At 42.2% G+C, this 16,900-nt stretch overlaps 1 protein-coding gene across 2 annotated transcripts in view; it reads right to left on the bottom strand.

The window, feature by feature from the left end:
• Positions 1 to 16,900, bottom strand: part of gsk3ba (glycogen synthase kinase 3 beta, genome duplicate a) — a 39,671-nt gene that overhangs the window by 14,568 nt on the left and 8,203 nt on the right. For both annotated transcript variants that reach the window (XM_034694350.1, XM_034694351.1), the window contains exons 2-3: positions 13,333 to 13,526; positions 3,840 to 3,923 (exon numbers count right to left, since the gene is read on the bottom strand). In XM_034694350.1, the coding sequence (XP_034550241.1) occupies positions 3,840 to 3,923; positions 13,333 to 13,526 (278 nt within the window). The remainder of the gene's footprint in view (positions 1 to 3,839; positions 3,924 to 13,332; positions 13,527 to 16,900) is intronic.

Here is a 16,900-nt window from a genome sequence, read left to right as displayed (position 1 = left end):
GCCTAAGTTGCATGCAGTGTTTCTTAACTCTCCTGTTATGTTGCAGGTCAAATTGACCCTTTTTAAAGTCTATTTTAGGCAATATATGCCTCCCAAACTAGCTTAATGCAGCAAAAAAATCTGGGCAGCATGGGACAGAAGAGGTGTCGTGTTAATTTATCAAAATCACTTCATAAAAAAATCAAAAAAATCAAAATGTAAAATGAAATAAACAAAAATCTATGTCATGTAAAAGTATTTTATTTATATTTAGGGCTTTCAAATGTACATTAAAACTGTTTTAACATGAATTTTAATGAAAAAGGAGCTAGTTATCCTCATTGAACCATGATCTGTGAGAATTAAAGAACACTAATGGACTAAATCTTGATTTGAATGGTTAGTGATGGAGTTAAAAATTAATGTGTATTGGGATTTTTTTGGGTTCTCGCACTTTTGGATAATTGAATATGCCACGGGTCAAACTGACCGAGGAACATTATTGCTGTTCCAAAGAAACGAATATAACAGGAGGGTTAATATGCCACACTTACTGTAATTTGTTGTTCTGTAAATTATAGTGTGCTAAATATGTAACAATAAGGAGCAATCAATGCTAACATTACAGGATTGGCTACATTACCAAATCTGATGCCAATATTTTAAGAGCTATGGTGCTTTATGGTGTTGATCATACAAGATTAAAGGTGGTTTTAACAAACTACACACAGAGTAAACCTGTTATTAAAAGCGTTTGTGATTTTTTTTGTGTGTACACAGATGTGACCCTGAGAGGCGCTCACAGCAGAGGGCAGCTCTAAGTCTCTCACACACACACTCACACACACTCTCACACACACACACAAACACTACACACACACACACACGCACACACACACACACACACACACACAGTCTTTGTGACAACACATTTTAAAGAGGCAAAAGTCAAACCACTGTTTGCAGAACTGCCCACGCAGTTTGGACCTGTGGCCTTCTGTTTGAATAGTATTATACAAGTGGTTAAAGGGTAAAAAAGCAAGAGCATGCTGTGTATGCCAAGGGCGCCGCATGCCAGTAGTTACATAAGCCTACCTGTGCGCACGTTGACTGCTACGCTGACAGCTGTGGTCCTAACCTGCTCACAGCTGCACCCAGCGTGAACCCCCCCCATCAGGACATTGACAGCACCCCACACAAACTCATGACTTGACCTCATCTTATCTGTCTCATCCTGTGTATTTTTACACATCTGCCAGCCATCCGTCAACCTGTCTGCAACTGTGCATCCATGCAGTAAACTCCCTGACATTACCTTTTGCCTTATTCACAAGCACCCTCTACTCCTCTCCTTTGCCTCGCTCTGGGCTCTGCGGGTGGTAAATCCCCACACCAACAACATGGTGCCAGTCTCCATAATTAGCCTGGATTGATATGGAAGAGAGGGGGTTGGATAAGAAATTGATATACGACAGGGAATACAGGAAGGGGTGGGGAGATTTAAATGGTGCAAATATAAAAGATTGAAACTGGATCTAGTATATCAGATACAATCCGAAACATCAAAGTCCTGTGATTGGATCAAATCAAGTTGGAATGGAGCATGGTCTTCTCTGTGCCAAGTCAGTGTGTCAGTGTACCCAGAATCAGCTTCAATTCCCAGAGTTCACCAAGCACATGGCATGAGGCGAGGGGTGGGGAAGTGGGTGGAGCTTGCCATGCAGATGGGAGGGTTTGGCTGAGTCTAAATTTAACCCATACCAAGTGCTCTAGCAAACAGAGGCCCCCTTCCCTGACTCTCATTTGTCTCTCCTTCCACCTACCCTCACCATCCCCCCCCCCCCCCTTATAATCCCCCCCTCAAGCCTTCCTCTTGCCTCAGTAGGTGTCTAACATGGGAGCATTCCTAACTGCAGAGTCATGGTTAAAGTCCCCGTTGCATGTGAACGTGTGCTGGGTTCATGTGTGTCTATATTTGACACATGCTGCCCGTTTGTCAGATAGTTAAATGACACATCCCCCGCCTTGTAGTCTCCAAGGGGACTCCAGACAGACAGCAAGGCTGGGCTGCATCCAGAGAGAGGGACATCCCTGTCATGATGGACTGTGTGCTCTAATGAATGCATAAAAGGCTGTACAGGCACAGAAGAAGACGGATGAATCAGGCCACTGCAGGCGAGAGGTTACAAACACACTGAAACAGGCTGGAAAGTTGAGATATCGTGCGTATTAATAGTGATTACACTAAGTCTTTGTGATGGGAGAGAGCGATATTATGTTACCACTCTGATTCAAGCCAACTGCTCAATGCTTTGAACACTGTGATCCCAGGAAACTTCACAGTGCTCTTAAAGAAGAAACATCTTGAAAATACATGCTTCAAATAACCTCAGATAGAACGAGGAGCGCTAAAATGCGAACGTAACAACAACAACAACAACAGGAGAAACTTAACTTACTTATTTAATATCACAAATAATATGAAAAGCTTCACCAAACTGAAGACTTTGAGACTTATACCAATATTGATTGTGGAGAGGAAAACCACTGATAATGAGGTTTATAAGCTGTTTCCTAATAAGGATCCTTTGAAGGATGCAGCCTTTGAAGCCAGCTAAGGCTGGACGGAAAGGAGACAGATTTCCTGTTTGCGTCAATACAATAAAACTGGCACTACACTTAGCACTGCTGCCTGGCTACAGGAAGCTTGCTTGTTAAATACAGTGCTAGTGTCACTTAACTTAACGGTCATCACTATAGATACTAAAGATCCTTTAGAGAAGTTTCAAGGCATTTTTCTTCTATCTGTTTCTGAAGCGCTGTTTTGAGGCCAATCGTTGGCGGCAGCCATATGGCTGCTGTCGAGCCAGTGTGACATAAAGAGGTGGAGTTTGAGCCTCCTAGCCAACAGCTACAGTGTTCCCACAGTCAGCTGTGCCTCTCATTGGAAGACTCATAATCTCAATATCTTCGAAATTGTCGCGTTAGAAAAAAAAAAAAAGCCCCTCAGTGTGTGCTGATCGAGAAATGAGCTATCCAGACTACACTTGTCTTTTGTACCAGGCTGTAAACATGTTTATTTCTGCTGTAAAGATTGTCTTTTTTGAATTGGTGTGTATGTGGTTTCCGGTACTTCCGTAGCCAGCCTCAAGCGGATCCTCGATGGACTGCAGTTTTTTAGCACTTCCACATTGGACTCATATTTTTCGACCGGAGGTTGCCGCTTGGTTGAAACCAAAGGGCAGAGAATCGTGCGATATGATTGGCTGCTAAAATTAGGACACATTTGTCGGCCGCATTTGAAGGAGCCTTTAATGGAACAGCCTTCAATGCACCGCCGTAACACAATCAGTTTTCAAACGCACCATTTGAAGGACACAGACCCTGAAGTGGGACACGGCTATCGTTCATTCCTGAGCAAGAATGAGAACAGAGTTCATCTTGTGGATTGTGCATCGAATTTGAGTCTGGGCCACAGACTCCTTGGCCTAAATGTTCTCTTACATGCGCCGTACACAGTGGTGAGGGTGAGGTGATCAGTCCATTGCCATAGACCCACAGATAGGGAAGCATATAAGCCAATGCTCAATTAGCTGCGTGATAGGCTAACACAAGTCCGTCTGACAGGTCCTTCAATCGGTAGATGATCACATTACCAATTTTATTTTGAAAACAGTCGTGTCTCCTGAGGTAGAGCTCGTCCTGCAATCACATGCTTGGCCACCTCTTCCTCTCCACATGTGGAAAGAAGTGCCTAATCCCAAATTCTTTCCACATGGTCAGTAAGGACAGAGAATGAACCAGTGAAACCTGAGAAGAGAAGATGGAAGAATGGGAATCAGTGTTCTCAGGTGACTGACCTTGTCTCCACTGGAGTAGAAGAAGTAGCGAAGGCGGACTATGTTGCAATGGTCCAACTTCCTCATGATCTGCAGCTCGCGGTTCTGTAAAAACACAAGAAGATAGACACGACGGATTAACATTTACAGCACAATAAGAGAGTATACTCAAGAGCTGTTCTCACACATGCATCTTACGCCTCAGACGTCACTGACACCCAAATGTCTGATTAGGCATGGCATTGAAATAAAGTTGAAAACCAGTCACCAAACTCTGAGATGGGAAACACTTCAGCCATTAACTGACTTCTAAAAAACAATCGTCTTGTCCGGGATCAAGATGTCACAACATTTAAAGCTGGAGCACCAAAAAAAAAAGCAAATCAAAGGAAAAAAAGGGGCGTTCAATCCTTCGGGATCTAAACCCCTCAGGCTGAAAAACATGAAGACAGTAATGCATTGAGTGGCACGTTGCCTGTTCCCATCAAAGCCACAATAATTAAACCAAAAAGGCACAGGAGAGCACAAAGAGGTCTAAACACAACAGAAACATCTCAGAAATAAACACCTCAGCAACGCTAGAACAAACTGTAAGCCCTCCATGTGTCTGTATTACGTCTACAGAATGGTTGTGCTTATGGGCTTCACTGTTCTATACACAGAAAGGAATTCAAGCATTACATAAAGCCCTAACAGCTCCATTATCGTCCATACTTTCTCATTTCTCTTTCCCTCCCTCCTCGTCTTCGTCACAGTGCTCGGAGTCGATCTTAAGTGCTTGTGTAACATTTAAAGAGCGTGGAATGGAAAACCCAGAAATAAAAGGAAGCAAGATAGAGAGGACAGAGGATTAGAGTGACAGTGTGGCAACCTTTCCCTGTGGACGCTGTAGATCAATCATTACAAACTCGTATCCAACTGGATATCACTTCTTCTTGCCTCTTGAGTATAAGCTAACTTTCTTGGTATTTTGTTTAATCCAGTTCTAAAAATAGAGAGGTAGAAACTCAAAGGAGAGCGGAACAAAAATAATGAATTAAAACCAGTATGTAATCAGCTTATGGACTACATTTACTGAGACATTTCTGTTGTGTTTTTCAGCTGACCAGAAGGCTCGACAACCAGTGACTAAAGCACAGACATATTCCCTAGTTGATAAACTCAACACTTGGTTGTTAAGCTAAATCAACTGTCACTGCTTCTTCCTCACCAACAACTCAACCTGGGGCAGTGTGTGAGTGTCTCTGTGGAAAAGGGTCAATGGGACTTGTAATTCACTCACTATCTGTCCACTTTTTAAAAGAAAATAAACTGGATATCTTTTAGTATCTGACATTTGGGGATGCCTCCTTGGATTTTGTCATTCTGGAGATGGAAAATCCATTCAATAAACAAAGCTTTTGAAGCCTTCGACAGGGACGTGATTGGCACTGGACATAAAAAGCAGGAACAGCCTTCTGTATTAAGACACATGGGAACAAAGCGATGATTGAAACCGGATCAAACTGATTAACTGTGACGTAAGCTGGCGGCTAATGTCATATTGTATTTTGAAATACAACAGGGCCTGTGAATGAACACTAAAAGATTAACATGGCTCCTTGTGTCAAGTTATGGTATCAGGTTGAGTTCAACCTCTACATAAACATCATCCCCTCACATCTAGTAAGTTTTGCTCGTTTCACTTCCCCCTTTCTTTAAAAATGTTGTTCACATAGACTGTATAAAATATGGACGTAGTATCCATGACGTCACCCATCTGTTCCTGAGCGCTGTTTTGGAGCCAATCGACAGCGACAGCCATATTGGAAATGCGGAACTCAACCAGGCATAGTGTAGCGTAAAGAGGCGGAGTTTGAGCCTCCACACAAACAGCTATGTGTTCTCGACCGGGAGTCGTGGTTTATACTTCATTGAATCGACGCCATAGCCTTCGCCGTAGCAAACGCCTTAGGTCTGCGTAGCCCTTTTCCAAAGCAGAAGCTCACACATGTAGCCTGATGTGCACCTCTCCAAAACGTAACTACGCGGCAAACCGACGCTGACCACAATCCATGTGATTGGCCCACTGGATGGCACTGTATTTCCTGTATTTACAGCACTTCCCGAATCGCCATACATTTCAGCTCCACCGACATCTCCGCTCTATTCTTCCATGTAATAATTGCTATGTGATAAACAGCAACATGTATCAGCTCTAATTCAACATAGTACACTTGGAATCGCTGTGAAAAACAATCAGAAAACGTAGCAGGACCAGATTATCATAGAGACCACACTGCCCTCAAGTGTTTTGGCGGCATACTGCAGAGCGACGTGGACACAAGTCTCGTAGCCTCCTCTATCTGACGAACCTGAACCTAAAAGGTATCTATAATTAGACTATTGTCCTAGAATATATTTTTAAAAAGCTGCAGATTTGAGAGGATAAACTAGCTTCAAAAATGTCTTTGACTATTACTTGATTATAAATGATCAGAATTGAAGCTTTAATCGATTTATCACAGACCTTCCAGGTGCATCTATAGACTGTTTGGTATGTCATCAGTCAGTTTTTACCCATAATTCCTTTCAGTCAAAGTGCTGCGTGCTCACAGGTTACCCTAAGCCCTGTCAGCGCCCCCTGCAGGCTGTAGACACCCTGATGATGGAGGTGTCGTGTGAGTTTGTCCTGATGGTGGCGCTACAGAAAACACATTCTGGTCCATCCGAGTCCGTCCTGTGAGTTCACTCCCTGTTTGAGCTCAGCCTCCCCTTCCTGTTTGCCCTCCATGTTCAAATGAATCAGAGAGGATTCTGGGAGGTAAGACATCACCTTTGTTAAAGAAACTGGTGTCTGTATGGTTTGACATAACAGTGAAAAGCCATGCTAGCTGACTGACTGATGGGGTGACTAATGAGCTCCCCTGCTATGTGGGTCAGGACCATGCTGGCTGGCTGGCTGGCTGGCTGGCTGTCATTGGGAGATATGCTGCTGTCCTTCCACACTCCTCTGCCACTTATGTGGATTTAATCCTCCTTCATTCATTTTTTAATGGAGCAGAGTGAGTAGTCTGTCCACTAAACGAGACACCATCGTCGTCTCGCAGCAGCAGCAGCAACAGCCGCCTGGTATGGACAATTTTCTTGTCCTAATTCACTTACAGGCAGACACCAAAGGTTCCCACAGTCCTCTTCCCTGCTTTTTCTCCCTTTTACACAACTGCACTCACACATGCAAAACCCCCACAACATAAAGTGACATCATAGCGTGTGGGTCACCGACCACCAGCCATCGAACCATCGTGCACTGCAGACAACGCCCTCGTCCTCTTGCAGTGGCTTAGTGGGAGTGTTTGAGGTTGAGTGTGTGTGTGTGTGTGTGTGTGCGTGTTTGTGTGTGTGTTTTGTAATGTGTAAGAAAGATGGTACCATATGGAGGAGGAGCAGACAGGCTGTTCAGTGAAGCCCTGCCCAGCTCCAGTTATACTGCAGTCATTCCTGCTGACCTGTCATCCTTCAGTGTGTCAGCAGCACAGCCAGCCAGAGACACAGAGACACAGATTGAGGGACGACGATGGAGAGAACACCTCGACAGCATACTATGAGATCCATCCTTTTTTTGGTGCCGATGTGTACCGCCACCTCCAGTTTTCAAAAAGATTAAGAGGAGAGAGCAATCCAGTACACCGCCCTCACAAAGAAAAACACACTGTCTTACTGTTCTGCTTGAGTTCCAGCTTACTGCTGATAATGACTGCAGAAAGTGTTAATGTTAACTAACTTTTGGCTTTATTATCATTTGGATTATTGGCTCAATATAGATTTGTTTAAGAGGGAGTCAAGCTTTCAATGGTAAATAGCTCTCTTGTCGTTGAAAAGCATGTCTATTAGCTCATGTATGTAAGCAGAGTGGAGGTCAGGCAAGTTAATCAAATTTATATACCAGAACTATTTTTCGGTTCAATTAATCTTGAATATTTTCATTATTGCAGGCCTGAATTACTTAGCTGTAAGCCAGCCACCCTTTACTAGCTAGTTAATGCTACTGCCATTATGCTATAATGCTCTACTACCCGTATGTAAAGAAGCACAGAGAGGTTTAGCATGGGAAGTAAAGTAGTATGTAGGCTGTGTCTGATCTAACTGGTGTATTACTACTCAACCTGAGGCATGTAGACCCGCAAGGAAGACTGACAGCTGGGGGTGCTAGCTCTGCTAATGTTAGTCATAGTCAGCGAACTACTTTGACATAATTTCCCTGCAGACTTTTGACATCAATGATATAAATTATACGTTAAGTGTTTTCTGATCTCAAAGCTGCTGTTGGTGGATCGTTGTGCGCGTTAATGTGTTTTACCATTGTTGCAACAAACATTTACTTCTTTTGCGCGTTCTATGTGGAAGTAGTGCCGGCTTCAAATCCAATCAGGATGACGTAGCAGGGACCATCCCTCAACCAATCATGATGAAGGGTCAGAGATTAGCTCCGATTGGTCTGTGATAACAGGAACGAGGGGAATAATAACATTGCTTGATACAATGGCATTGGAAAACAGAGATTTTGCCATAATCTCAAAATACTTCAATTACTGAAGAATACCAATCGGTATTACGACTGATTTTCGAAACCCAGCACAAAAAAAGTAATTTTTTTTACCACATTCCTACCAACTGCACCTTTAAGGCTAGTTAGTTAGCCAACATTTTGGTTCTCATTTAATTGACAATGAAAAATAGTGGTTCTGGACTATTTTACAAAATTTAGCAAATTCACTAAGAATATTTGTAAACATTTTGAAACTTCTTTTATGTTTTTCTTTTTAATCTTACAAGTGAATTCAGTTATATGAAGATATTTCACTACATCATTTTGCCGTTTTACTTCTTGTGTGACCAGGCCTGAAGTCTATGTCTAACTGTCCCACTCTGAGTGTGGTTAGTTAGAAAAAAAAATGTGCCTAGGAACTGTGACAGCAAAAAAATTGAATGTCAAATATATAACAAAAAAACTACTACTACTACTACTACTACTACTACTACTACTACTAATAATAATAATAATAAATCTAATATTAATCTAACAAACTGGCACAGATTTTTGCAGAATTAAGTCTAACAAATGCAAACTGCCTTATAGATAACTATGTACAGTTGCAGATTAATAATGCATTTTAGACAGATGTGGCTACGATATGTGATTATTTAAATAATATTTCAAGCACTTTCAATGCTGAGGAATATGGTTTATCTGGCTCTGACTACACAGACATCAATTTTTAGTCAGATAAATTAAAAGGTCATCAAATGTTTTTTTTTGCCTGTATGAAAAAACACAGGGTATATAGCTGGGGATATTCTGTAACAGTGTTGTGTAAATGCCATTACCAGCAGACATGCTCTCACCCTCTGTCTGTTTGAGTGATTGTTGGTTCTAACATGAGCATCCATTTTCCAATAGACTGACATGTGATCCCTCTGATGGGAGTGGAGGAGAACCTATCCCACAATGCATCAGGAGCAGATTGTAAACCCACCAAGGTTTTTCCCTACACATTCATCAACTACTCCTTCACACAGAGCCTATTCACATGATTATCCTGTTTTGACTCGTGTGTGTGTGTGCGTGTGTGAGTGTGAGTGTGTGAGTGTGTGTGAGAGTGAGTGATAGTTAAGAGAAAAATAAACCGTTCGCACATGTTTGACTTGCATGGTTCTGCTCATCCAGGCTCATTCCACAAATGAACACCAAATGAGACAGAAAAGAAGAAAGACCAAGAAGAAAATAGAACGCAGGTGTTTGGGTATGTTTTCGAGTGTGTGTGTGTGTGTGTGTGTGTGTGAGAGAGGAGAGGGGGGTTGAGGTACACAAACCAGCTTGGCTGTCATGTGAGGAGTCTTAGAGCTCATTTGCTTCAGTTTTCATAACAAGCTGCTCACAAGGAAGGAGTGGAGGCAGGTGGACGGACAAAGAGACAGCTCTACGTGACACACGAAGAAAACAAAGTGTGTGATCGTCAGCTGACCCATGCTTCAAAATGTAACCTGCCGGTGCGTCATGCTAACCACAGGCTAACCATGAACAGGCTAACAGGAAGCGCAGGATATGACCTCATCATGGCTAGTATGCAGAGTCACAAAGAGTGCGTGTGTCTCATGCAAACATTTTGTGTATTATGACAGATGGTCCCCCCCAACAGCACTGTGTGACATCATTTATTTTAGTAGAGCAAAGTACTCACACCTGCTGAAAAGCTCCAAGAAGGTTGCATTTGGGGCATGGAGCTGCTGAAGCATTTGGTTGAACCGGTTTGCTCAGGGGTAAAAAAAGTGCTACAGGCAAATGATCTGAATGAACTTCGACTAAACTTCAGCGACTGTCATTGAATGCAGCTGGTTTGCAGTCCAGAAGACAACGCGGGACAACTCATCACTGCCGTCACTCTTTTTCTACTCTCTTAGGAACACACCCTGACTCTCCTGAGAGGACAGAAGTAGACATTAAGTAATGAGGGATAGTGGAGGACAGCCCTCAGCGTAGTAGAGTGCTTCAAGAGACACTCTACACAAATCAAACTGAATTAATTTATTCATGTGATGATTATTCTCACTCTCTCTACTTCTTAAAGTTTTGCATGCCTATGTCTGATTTATAAATGTCTTCTTGGCTTGGTCCCAATGTATTTGTGCGTGTATCTACAAAGATCAAAAAGCCACTACGCCTTGCGCTCCTGTGACACCTTTCAAATGTGTGTTCCCCGAGTTCGGACAGAGTTCGGTACGAGAGCGTTTAGTTTTGCTGCTCCTACTGCTTGTAATAAGCTCCAGAAGGACTTGAAATTGTCAGATCTTAACTCACTTGACACCTTTGGCTCCATCTTAAATGAAAGACAGACCCCAGAACAGTGCCTGTGTTTTAAAATGCTGTTTTTTTGTAATGACAAATTGCACTTTATTTGCAAATTAGTTGCACTTTTAAATTATTGATTGTTTCTACATACCGTCTGTTTATATGCTCCATGCTGTTGAGTTGTGCTATTTATTTTGACGTGTGCTGCTGACCTCTTGGCCAGGTCGCCCTTGTAAATGAGGTCTTGATCTGAATGGGTCTCATCTGGTTAAATCATGCCTGTATGGCAAATATGAAGCTACAACAAGCAGCCGGTTAGCTTTGTTGACTGCTAAACTCCACAGGAAGCATGTATGTTGCATTCCAACAGCACCCGATTTTGCTCAGTGTGCACACCTCTCCTCACTGGAGGCTTGTTTTCAGCAGCTGGACTCAGTATACAGAGATCAACATACTGACAACATGTTAGTATGCCTTTCTGTGGTTCATTTATTGCTTAACTGTTGTCACTGACATGGATCACAGATGTGTGGTTGTTTTGAAGTCATCAACAAGATCCATCAACATTTTTTTATTCCTTATCTATACGATCTGAAAACAGTAGGGAGTCTATACTTGGTGTTTTATCTTAAAATTGACCATATGGTATGTACCGTTCCCCAGTGTGACTTCCTGTTCAGGTTCAGGACTTCCTGTATGCGTGCGGAGTGGGGGCTCCATCTAAAAAGCTGTCGGGACGTATCTTTAGCAGAGGGGGGAGACACTATCACCGCTCTTTCTCTCTCTTAATCTCCTCGATCCATTTTTCCAACCCCAACTCGTTTGAGGCAGAAGCTCTGGGTTTCTGCCTGTTAAAAGGAAGTTTTTCCTCGCCGCTGTAACTTGCTAAATACTGCGAGGTGCAATGCTCATGGTGGATTAAGATGAGATCAGATCGAGTCCTGTCAGTAAGAGGGGACTGGATCATATCCTGTTTTGTGTTGGGTCTTTCTTAATAATTTAACATTGAGTGGTCTAGACCTGCTCTGTTTGTAAAAGCGTCTTGAGATAAAGTTTGTTGTGATTTGGCGTTTTACAAATAAAGATTGATTGATTGACTTCTGAGACAGGGTGTTGCGCTCCCTATAGAAACACGAGCACTGGGGTGCATTGGCCTAGCGGTTTAAGCATTCACCCAACATACAGAAGCTATAGTCCTCGTTGCAGCGGTCCCGGCCTCAACCATTTGCTGCATGTCTCCCCCCACATTTCCTGTGTCTCTTCAGCTTTCCTATGTCCCAAATAAAGTCAAAAATGCCCCAAAAATGTAACTTAACTGGTAGTAAACACATTTTCTCCAACTTATTTGAACCCTATGCTTTTATGTGAGGTGGTATATCCCTTGCAGCATTGTTACATTAACATTTTAACCTTCATTTTCTCATACAGTCAAACATGTTATGCAACATGATACTTAGAATACTTTTGAGAGGCTTGTGGGTAGATTTTCCAATAATGAGACAGCCAAATTATATGCAAAGACAGCCTTTTTGCTAAAGCTTAATATTTCTATACAGACGTGAACGATATTTTAACACTGAGTTTAAAGGAAACCGAAACCTTGTTTGGACCAGAGCATAGCGGGTTGTTTTTTGCGAGTCCACATGTGGAAAGCATCATAGCTACAAAATGTATTGCATCATCTTAAGTGTGTCCCCTGGCTATATATATACTGTGCCCTGTGTTGTGAAATTCAGGGCTGGTGCGATAGTAAATAATAAAAACAACATACTAAAGTGTAGCATGCATAGAGGCCATCATTAATGGGACCATTACAGATGATGTCAGCATTTTGGGGGGGCTTCTGCAAGAGGTTATTATTTGACATCTTGGATTGATTACAATTATTTATTAAAAATATATCTTTTTTAGACAGCAATATTTCTAGTTTGGTGTACTAATTGAATGTTGGGAAAATGTTGACAATTAAAAGGAAATATTCTGACTACAGTTGAAAGTTGATAACACTTATGTTGGACCAGTAATACCACCGTGCACCCATAACTCTAACCTCTGAAGACTATAAACTTAATGAGAACCTAAACAGCTGTCCTGCAGACCTGGCATCTTCTGCTCATTTATGTGAGCTGGCACCAAAGACAATTTAACCCCCTCCCCACCACCGAGAGTGAAGGCAAAGGGAACGCAGACAATGCCGTCCCGGCGAAGAAACAACAAGGCATCAGTCAAATCTATTCAAAGCACGGGAGGAGGTTTCCAGCAGAGCTTTGCCTGCAAGTTAATACGACGTTCACACGTTGGTGACTGAAGTGAAGTTGACAGATGACTGGGTATTAATGGGTTCAGGTTTGTTTGTGCAAGAGTTGAGCTTCCCACCAAACACACACACACTTCCTGTGAGGAAATGCACAGATTAAAGCAAGGATGTTTCCCTCTGATGTGTCAGGAGCTAAACATGATGTAGCTCTGCCTTTGTTTTTTTCCTTTTGCAGTTTCACTGATCTCATTGTTCTTGTGAAAGATCGCTCCATTCATGTCTTCTTCACAGTTACTCAGCCACATTCATTTATGCAACAGGTTTCTACTTTGGTTACATTGTGAGAAAGTAAAAAAAAAAGAAAAAAGAATGACCACCACAAGAGAAGAGCATGTTGAATGTGTTAATGTGTGGTGCTCCTCTTTTACCTTAAACCGCTTGTCTTGCAGGACCTTCTTGATGGCAACAAGTTCTCCGGAGTCGCACAGTTTAGCTTGGTAGACGACGCCGAATGAGCCGTTGCCGATGACCTTTGTGTCCGTGTAGCTCACCTCCTGTGGCCGGTCAGGACCTTGACCGGGAGTGGCCACGACTGTTGTTACCTTGCTGCCATCTTTATCCCCTTGAGAAGGAGAAACAAAGAGATTAGAGAAATGCTTATGTGTAGAGCCAGGTTTTCTTGTGCAAAAACTCAGCACTGGAATTAGGAGTACAGTTGGAGGCTATTGAGAAAGTGCAACAAAAACCTGCTTTTCCAGCATAGTGTAGTAAATGGTTAGTTGAACTAAGACACCCTTCTGAGAATAGGCTACAATTATAGCTTCACTGTATATATCAACAGTTACAAATATGATTTCCTAGTCTGAAGTCAATTTATCATTAAAAAGAAAATTCAAATTCTAACTCTGTGACTAGTCTTACAAAAACCTCTGTGATAAGCTATTGTTGGGCGGCTAATGCAGAGGTACCACCACCAGCCTTCAGCCGAACTGATTACGCATTTCTCTGATCACATGTTTATAAGCTAGTTTAACAATACATAGCATACATACAGCTCTCATCTCTATGTTTTAAAGCAGAATATCGTCAAACCTCGCCTCGCTGCGCTACGAGATGCCATCTGTCATCTGTGCTTGTTTACATCCTGGTAGTAGAGCATTATAGCAGTAGCTATTAACCGCAGCTACAGCCCCTACCTAGTACAGCTCTGTCAAAAGATACGACCATCCTATAATAATAAAAACATTAATCATTTGTTTGACCAACTAGTAAGTCAAGTGACAACTAGGAAGGGTGATGACGAGATATCAGATTTCATTGTGACGGCATAAGTGTAGCTGCAGGCTTTGTGGTCCTACATTAGCATTACAAACTTGTAATGTAGTGCTTTTTTTAGTGTGAAATTGTATTTCAATATCTCCACATGACATCATGAAAAAGGTTCTGACCTCAATTTTCTTTGAATGAACCCGAGTGGAATGTCAGAATTCAAAATTGACCCTCACTTCACCTTTGAGGCCCACATCAAAAATATCTGTAAAATCTCGTTCTACCACCTCAGAAACATCTCCAAACTCCGCCCCTCACTCTCTCTCCCCGATGCAGAAAAACTGGTCCATGCCTTCGTCTCCTCCAGGCTAGATTACTGTAACGCACTACTCACTGGTATGCCTGACAAAAGCCTTCAAAGGCTGCAGTTCACCCAGAACTGTGCAGCCAGGATCCTGATGAGAGTGCATAAACATGAACACATCACACCCATCCTGCAATCACTCTTCTGGCTCCCGGTTTCATACAGGATCGACTTCAAAATCTCTCTGCAGACACATCAGTGCATGCATGAAAACGCCTCCCACCTACCTGAAAGAAGGACTGAACCCACAGGCCACCACAAGAACCCTCCGCTCCACCAACACCAACCGTCTTCACTGCCCTCGAACCAGGCTCTGCACTATGGGAGACAGGGCTGTCTGTTTTGTTTAACTACACTGTTTTTAACAAGTGTCTGCAATCTATTGTCTGTTTTTACTTTTGCTTGTTTCAGTGACATGTAGCACTTTCAGATTTGCATTTTTTTTTTCTCCACTACAATTTTAAGAGACGGGCATCAAACATCTAAACAGTCATTTTTTTTCAGTTCAACAGCCTTTTGTTTACCAATGTGCCTTTTCCACATCTTGTGAAACTAATCCTTTGACAATGGCTCAGTTCCATTCACCATGAGAAATAATGGTTGACAGTGAGCCACCATGAGCAAAACAAGGAACCCGAAACTGAAGCAGCTAAAGAGAGTTAACTCATCTCTTATTTAATAAGCTACACCTTTGCTTCCCCACTGTAACTTCTGTAAAGTCTTTCAGAGTCTTCACCTCTCCAGCGTGTAACATCCCTCTTGCTGGAGAGGTTGATTTCTGATTGGCAGGTTGCAGGTTTCGGTATCTGCTGAGAGACACAGAACAATAAGGCTTCCTTACGGCCACTTTAACCCTCATTTGTTCCAGCTGGGCTTTCTACTGGTCAACAGCTGTGGTTGTGCTGCTCAGCTCCCAGCTGACTGGCTGAGTGTGAATCATGAGGTGAGCATCAAATTGCTCCTTAAAGACGCACTACATGGTGCTTTTAAAACAACTGAAGAAGTGCATTTTTTTAGTTTTTGTGTTGGGACAGAAATACACTTGCCCTGTTTGGATGCTATTGATCTTTATTACATTATAAAGTATAGCTGCTTCCATCCAGATGGATCAATCCATCAAATATGGATTATAATGGAGTATTTTTCTGAGACGATCCACCCTGGATACGACTCATTACCCCGGACGGACTCACCGACCTCCGTGCGCAGACAGACTTCTGCAATACACACGATTATGATCAGTGAAAAGTCAGACACTAATAAGACTATATCTGATGCTAATGCACTATAGATCAGTATCTGCCCCTCCCTCCTCTCCAGTCAGCGAGGAGCTGCCTCTACTCCCCTGAGATCCCAACATGGAGGCTCTTTCCTGTTTAAGTGGGCTCTCTCCCTCCTCCTCCTCTCGACAGTGTCAAGGGGCAAAATTCACATTAGCTGGCTGTTAAAGGACGAGCAGGGGAGAGTGAGTGTGTGTGTCGTGTGCCACAAATGTGCGGCAAGCAATCTCAGTTTAACCACACATTCTGTGCAGTTAAATCCCCTCCATATTTATCTATTATACTTATTAGTTATCCCTTTTTATAAGCAGGAATAGTTATGTATATAGAACAAAAACACACACTTTGCTAAAATAATCAAAATATCTGTGTTAAATTTTGGACGTGGCAGTTGGCGGCAAACACATTTGTCACAAGCTCACAGTGGGCACAAATCATGTTGATGCGTGGATTAGTGTTGCTTAATAACCATGACTGTTCCAGATTACGGCGCCATTTAATAGAAACTTCCTGCAGCACACTGGGAGCAGACCACCTCCACGTGGAGGACTCTCTCAGACCCATACAAGGATGGAGTGACCATGTTATGCTGTTATCTATGGAGCCAAAACGATGACTTTAATGTTTGGTATTGAAAATAAAATTTGGCATTGAAAAAACATCCTGAAACTGAAAAAAGAAACATTGGCCTTGAAACACTTGTATTGTTAAAAATTGTAACGGCATCAAAACAGGTATTGGCATTGAACACGTTTACTGAGGTTAAAATCACAGACATCAAATGTTATATTATTTAATTTCTAGAAATGTTTGCATTCTAATATATTTTTTGAATGACAATCATATTATATTATTTGATGTCACTAGAACAACAAATGCCCCAGCCCCTCCCCTCAAACCCTCCCCTCCACGCCAAAACGGTGTCAAAAATTTAAACTGAAAAACCAATCATTGAAAAAAAAACTGCATTAAAAAAAATAATCTGTCATTGCAAGAAAAGTGACATCTAATAAAAATAATATGATTGTCATTCAAAGACATATTAGAATGCAAACATTTCTGGGAATTACATAATATAACATC

The sequence above is a fragment of the Notolabrus celidotus genome, chromosome 10, assembly GCF_009762535.1.
Source record: "Notolabrus celidotus isolate fNotCel1 chromosome 10, fNotCel1.pri, whole genome shotgun sequence".
Taxonomy (NCBI): domain Eukaryota; kingdom Metazoa; phylum Chordata; class Actinopteri; order Labriformes; family Labridae; genus Notolabrus; species Notolabrus celidotus.
The sequence above is the reverse complement of the archived record's forward strand: the minus strand, read 5'-3'. Positions and strand labels throughout refer to the sequence as shown.